The 7,291-nt window shown below is 40.1% G+C and overlaps 1 protein-coding gene across 2 annotated transcripts in view; it reads right to left on the reverse strand.

Moving 5' to 3' along the window:
- CHM (choroideremia (Rab escort protein 1)) overlaps positions 1–7,291 on the reverse strand; it is a 239,710-nt gene that overhangs the window by 45,102 nt on the left and 187,317 nt on the right. For both annotated transcript variants that reach the window (XM_005865260.2, XM_005865259.2), the window contains exons 10-11: positions 1,518–1,622; positions 1,048–1,111 (exon numbers count right to left, since the gene is read on the reverse strand). In XM_005865260.2, coding sequence (XP_005865322.1) covers positions 1,048–1,111; positions 1,518–1,622 — 169 coding nt within the window. The remainder of the gene's footprint in view (positions 1–1,047; positions 1,112–1,517; positions 1,623–7,291) is intronic.

Consider the following 7,291-nt stretch of genomic DNA (forward strand, 5'->3'; position numbering starts at 1 on the left):
GGTGCTATCATGGTTAGCACTGTTTCCTCAGAACCCAGCACACTGGCTGGCACGTAAAAAGCACCTACTACTTGCTAAATGATTAAATGAAAGAACTGAGGTTCATGCAATAACAAAGATATTTGTTTCATATAACAGAAAGCTTCCAACTTAAGGAACTGTAGGAAACTATTTTTAGTAGTGAATATATAGAATAGGTCTGACAGTCATACTTACTGAGTAAGCTGATTTTTAAAAAAATATATATTTTATTGATTTTTTACAGAGAGGAAGGGAGAGGGATAGAGAGCTAGAAACATCGATGAGAGAGAAACATCGATCAGCTGCCTCCTACACACCTCCTACTGGGGATGTGCCCACAACCAAGGTACATGCCCTTGACCGGGATCGAATCTGGGACCTTTAAGTCCGCAGGCCGACGTTCTATCCACTGAGCCAAACTGGTTAGGGCTGAGTAAGATGATTTTTATCAGTCACTATAAAATATGGTCAGGAGAAGGGAGCACACCTCTGGAATTTAGGTGAACAGACTGAGGGAAAACCACAGGTATAGAGACATTCCAAAAGAATTGGAGGTGAGGAGGCTGAAGAGGGTACTGAAATAAACAATGGCAATAAGGAAGTACCAGAAATGAAAATGTGTGTTGATACTCATTCACACCAGGCCTAGCGGTGGGCTTACCACCGGTACCGTAGCATTAGTTATCATGAAGTCTTTTCCTCCAAGATTCTAAAATGTGTTCTCTGGGGATTATCTTTTTCTTCTCATAACTATGTATTTTCAGTTCCAAAGAAATAGTTGTTGGAACACTAGGATTTAATCCAATTTTCCTAGCATAAATCTGTTATACAAGGCACAATTATTTATTGTTAGAAGGAAATCTTTAAGAAACCAAGATTATTACATAATTGCCATTATACATTTTAAAATGTCTTAAATTAGCACATATGGCTTACTACATTTTATTTCACCAATATTAATTTATACATATTACCATGTAGATTAAATTAGCAACATGTTATTAAAAAGTACAAGACTAAAATTACCTGTTGATCTGAATCTGCTTGTAGTACAGATCTATCTGTAATTAGAACTGCCCTGGAAATTTGCCTATAATGCACAAAACAGTTATTCAGTGATTCAGATTCCATGGATAAGTTTCATTTACAGTTATATAACCACCAGAAGGCATATTTCAAAGATTTAAGTCACGATAAAAGTGTCACCTCCCCAAACAGAGTCAAGTTCTGCTTTAATCTTTTCTTGGCTCATGAAAGGAAGGATATGTGACCTGCAGACAAACCCCAGCTGATGCAAAGGAGTCAAAATTAGGCTAAGTTCCCCCCAAACCAGACCCTATAAGAGAACAATGGTAACATACTCAATACTATCTTTTGTTTGGTATATATTTGCATCTTACTTGAACAATGGTTATACAGAAGTTTCAATGTAATCACAAAGCTAAACTTTTCTATGTTTCACCTTCCCTTGGACAGTGGGTGATGTGGTGCCTTACCTGTATTGCACGTGCGAGCATGTGTTCTCAGAAAAGTAACTGTCCTCCACAAGGAAATGCTTAGAGATTATTCTCTGACCATATTGATCTATGATTGCTTTGCATCTACAAAGAAGACAAGCAGACCAAAAATGTTTTTATTGATTACATAATTGAGCAAATAAACATAATCAACTACCAATTTTGAATCTAAAACCAATTTCTTAGAAGATTTTAAAATTGCCTATAATTTCACATTTTTTACAAAAACATGGACATTATATACAGAAGATATACTTTTATTGCTATCTGGAGTCTTTTAAACTATAAAATAAATGTGAGATAAAACTCAAATATTTATTTTAAATGTCATTAGTAAGTAAGACAAAGTTAGGACAAGTATACAGTATGAGTTTTTCTAATGTTTAGGAACATAGAAGCTTTTTCCTTAATTTAGAAAACAGGCTCTTTTTGTTCTTAACAGACTTAAGGGAAGGGGAAGATAAAAGTTGATTAAATATCTTGCTATATCATTCACAGACTGTAAAAGCCACTAAAGACTTTCTATTTTTCTGTTACATGTTGCCTTCTCTTTTGTTCAAGAATAGCTCTCTGGTCACATGTGTGATAATATGTTAGACACCCCCCCCCCAAAAGGCCTGGAGCTTCTTTTAATATCTGTTTCCACTTTACTTCAAAGGATGATCATAGAAAGATTTCTTTCAAGTGCTGTTTCCAAATAAGGAAAACAATTATGCATGGACATTATCAGGTCTCTGTCATCTGATATGTGTTGGGACAATGAATCATACAGAACCCTCCATTGACCTTCTTTCAATGTGTCTAGATAAAAGGATGAAAATTAGAATCCATCTCCTTGCAGTGCCACAAGTTATAAATGTACTTTATAGGGCTCATTATCCAAACTAATGGACTAAGGGCAACATCCTTGAAATGGACTTACCAGCACCGACAAAGCCAGTATGCAATATTTCAGAAACTATATGCAAATGTCTGCATGTTTGCTGTATCTTTTTATTATGGAAATATCACAATTTACTTTTGTCACAGCTTCTCCTTTTGGGACCAGAATTTATTTTATTAGAAATACACTTACATGTATATCCTAATAAAATGCAAGCAGATAATTTCAAATCTATACCACATTTTAACTAAATATAGTATAAACTAAAATATGCTGTATCACTCTAAAATGGAGCCAAACAAGAGATATTTACCAGGTATAAAGGCATTATAAAAGGACAAACATCCAAAACCAATACTGAGACGAAATTAAGGTGTATTTCTTAAAGGCATATTATGATATGCTGGTATTCTTGAATAAATGGTGTGCCACTGTTGGGATAGACTATGATATCTCATGATGTTAGATATACATAATACGTATATTAATCAATTAACCACATATTAATACATGCTATATTACATTAGTATTTTTGATTTTTGCCATCTCACATCTACTTCCTTTCTCTTCCCAACTTATATTCCGATGATGTATCCCTCCTCACATGTTATTGAACTAGAGCTCTTGCCTTATAAAATACTTAACTAAATAGATATAAGGTATTTATACCTCAATACTGTGTTTTGTAAAATAATTAGTTAAAAAGTAAAAAAGTAAAACATTCAGACTCCTGTTTTAAACCATTCATACACATTAAAAAAAATTATGGCTTTAGCCATTTTATTTTTTAATATATTTTTATTGATTTCAGAGAGGAAGGGAGAGGGAGAGAGAGATAGAAACATCAATGATGAGAGAGAATTATTGATTGGCTGCCTCCTGCACCCCCCTACTGGGGATCGAGCTCACAGCCTGGGCATGTGTCCTTAACTGGAATCGAACCCAGGACCCTTCAATCTGCAGGCTGACACTCTATCCACTGAGCCAAACTGGCTAGGGCCATTCATACACAATTTAAAACACAAGGTACTTTAGGCAATGGGGAAGAGAAATCTGCTGATCCATCATTAAAAATTGATCTCTATTTGTCCTGAGAGCTCTGACAAGCTTTTTCCTTACCTTAAATTCAGAGATTATATAGTGTCAAGAGGGAATAATCTGGGCAGAAAAAAAGAGGGTGTTAAAATCTTCTATCTTTTGATAGGGATTTAGACTATCCTATATAATAAAAGGCTAATATGCAAATTGTCCCTTTGGGAGTTTGACTGGGAGACGGAGTTTGATTGCTCGCTATGATGTGCACTGACCAACAAGGAACGGCGTGAAATATGGCAGGCAACCAGCGGTGGTGGTGGGGTGCTGAGGGAGTGAGGGAAAGAGGAGGCGAGGAGGTGGGGAACCTGATAGGCCCTGATTGCTGGTCAGGCCAAGGGACCCTACTGGTGCATGAATTTTGTGCACAGAGCATCTAGTATCTACACGAATAAAATAAATATGTAAATTGACCATCACTTTGCGATGCCCACCAGCCAATCAGGAGTGAGTACACAAATTAGTGGGACAAAGATGGCGGTGGCCACGGAGCCAGCCGGAGTGGGGAGGCTTGGGTCGCCCCTGGTGACAGAGGAAGCCAAGCTTCCCGCCTGCCCTGGTCGGCCACTGAAGGAGGGGCCTGTGGGCAGCTGCCACAGAGCCGGCCTGAGCGTGGGAGGCTTGGGTTGCCTGGGCCAGCTGCCAAGGGAGGGGCCTGAAAAGGGCCCTCAGCCCCTTACCCAGGCTGGCCACGCCCCCACGGGGTGAGGGTCCTCGCTGGGGGGTGTGGCCAGCCTGAAAACAGCCCTCAGCCCCTCACCCTGGTGGCCACCACCCCCAATGGGGACCCCCACCCCAATGAGGACATGGCCGGCCTGCAAACCACAACAGGCCCTTGCCCAGGCTGCTCTGCCCCCCAAAGGAAGCCCCACCCTGATCCAGGACACCTTTTAGGCAAACCAGCTGGCTCCCAACTGTGCACCAGGCCTCTATCTATACTAATAAAAGGGTAATATGCAAATTAGACTGGGAGACCTTCTAGGAGACCTTCCAGACTTTCTTCTGGACAAATCCATGGTGGCGGGGCCAAGGTAGAGGTGGTTAGAGGCCAAGAGGGGAGGGCAGTTGTGGGTGATCAGGCTGGCGGGGGGCGGGCAATTGGGGGTGAGCAGGCCGGCAGGGGGGGCCAGTTGTGGGTAATCAGGCTGGCAGGGGGGCAGTTGGGGGTGAGCAGGCTGGCAGGCAGACTGGTTAGGGGCAATCAGGCAGGCAGGCATGTGAGCGGTTAGGAGCCAGCAGTCCTGGATTGCCAGGGATCGGACCTAAACCGGCAGTCGGACATCCCTCGAGAGGTCCCAGATTGAGAGGGTGAAGGCCAGGCTGAGGGACACCCCCCTCTGTGCATGAATTTCGAGCACCGGGCCACTAGTAGATATATTATTTGTCAAAAGTCAGCTAATGAGCACTTAGATTTGGGCACTTGCACTGCATGAAAATTTTTCATCAAAAGAAAAAGCTGTAAATAAATATTAAACTCTAGTTAATGATCTGCATGCTTAAGTGTTTAGGGGGAACTGTAGTTATATCTAAACTTTACTGTGAAATGCTTTAAAAAGGTGAAATGATGGACAGAGGGATAAACTTTTGAGTAGATATATGATTAAGTAAGTATATTAAAATGTTAATTGTGGAATCTAGGTGGTGGATATAGAAGTGTTCACCCTGAAATTCTTTCAACTGTGGCATAGATTTGAAATTTTTCATCATAAAATATTGGACTAACATTGGCAGGGAGGGGTGTTAATATAAATCGTGGACTCTAGTCTAAGTCTTTGCAAAAAGCTCCCTTTTAAAGAAACCACACAATTAAACCTGGCCATAAGCTACGGAGTACCTTTGCTTTGTAGGAATCTAAACTCTAGTAGGACTGCTTCAATGGTAGTTATACCTTTAGTGACAGGTAGACATTGGTTTCAGAAGTTATGGTATTAGAAGAAACTGGGGACCACTCAAAATAGAAGTATGGGGACATGGGGTTTAGGGAGTTCAACAATGCAAGGGCAATATACCAACAAATGTTCCTATGTATGCTGAAGCTTCTGGATGAAACAGTGATTCTCAGAGGAGGAGGAGAAGGAAGCAAATCAGAATCACACCTGGGGGACTTTTTCAAATTATAAGTACCCCTGGAGATTCTGATAAGCTCCCAAATCCTAGGGAAGAATCACCGTCAAGTGTGCCACTGCTACTATTGTATCTCTATTCTGTGCTACATGGAGAAAAGTCAAGAGCTATTGCTACAGAAAGAAATATATTGATATCTGCAGTAATTGAGGTTATGGTCACATATGCTCTGTCAGTCTGGTAGATGATAATAACACAACTCACCTGGTAGCCTCCTTCTAATGCACTAAGGCTCTAGGCCTGAACAATTCAAAGCAAGACACATTTAAGTAAGTGATAAGATTTGTTTCCCCCTCAGACACTTGACTTACTGTCATATATTTGGCCTAATTGGGAGAACAATGTAGAAAGGAATATTGACTTGGGACCTAGACTTAGAGTTTGTATTACAAGATTAATATAACAAATTAGATGACATTCAGGTAATGGAAAAGAGCCAAATGAAACAGTGCTGCCAGAGACATTAAAATACCCTCCCGCCAACCCCTTTCACATGAACCTGAGGAAGCCATTAAAGATTAACAACATTTTGAATTTAGTTGAGGTTCTTACTGAGCTTCATAAATAGTAAATTGAGGTGGAACATAATTGGAGTTCCTAAGTACAGGGACACAATGACAAAGCTGACCATAAGAATCACTGGAGCCAGGCGAAACATTTCTAGAGCTGAGCTTTCTAAATCACAATACTTACTCAATTCTTAGTGCAATGACACAAGGGAATAAATATCAAAATGGCAATAAGGAAGGAAACATTCAACAAGACAAAAACTCTTTATCTGGAATTTGGCCCAGAGGAAAAAAAATAACATTAAAACAGGCATCACTATGATCTTCAGAATTAATATCCCAACTAATTGTATGGTAAGGAGTGCAGAAATAGCATATGAAATAATTTTTAAAAGCATTAATTAAGGAAATCAGAAGATTCCCAATCACTGAAGTAAACAAAATAATTCTCCCTACTCACTATGTCCTTCCACGATTTCTCAAACACATTAGTTCACATGCCACCTCTTCAATGACACCTTTCCAAAACACTTATCATTCATTCTTTTGGGTAAAAATCCATTCCAATAGTTTCAAACTCCATTAACCTACTCTGACCAATCCAAAGCTCTGTATCCATATTTTAAAACATTTATTATCCATTTCTTTCTGGAGAGATTCCAAATGCCTTTTAAACCTAGCATGCCCCAAACTGAGTTCATCATGGCTCCTCATCTGCTTAACCTCTTGGAATTCCCTATCTTAGGTAATGACATGACCAGCACTTAACAGTTTCCCTAGCTCAGAATCTCTGTTTCTACATCTAATCTGCTATTCAATTTTCATCCTACCTTATAAAGATTTCTTCAAACTCACCTTTTCTCTCCATTTTCACTGAGACTGCCTTAGACTCTTGTTTAGTAAGACAATGGACTACTAGCAAGTTGGTAGCTCATCTGCTTGATATAAATGTATGGCAAAACAATCATGTGCCAACCACTGTTCTAAGGCAATTTTAAGAAAACTAGAGGCCTGGTGCATGAAAATTCATGCACTTTAGGGGGGGGGGTCCCTCAGCCTGGCCTGCCCCCTCTCACAGTCTGGAAACCCTCACTGGGGCGGGAGGCAACCCGGCAATCAGGGGAAGGTGACGCCCCCATCACACC

Source organism: Myotis brandtii, unplaced genomic scaffold (genome assembly GCF_000412655.1).
Source record: "Myotis brandtii unplaced genomic scaffold, ASM41265v1 scaffold2, whole genome shotgun sequence".
NCBI lineage: Eukaryota > Metazoa > Chordata > Mammalia > Chiroptera > Vespertilionidae > Myotis > Myotis brandtii.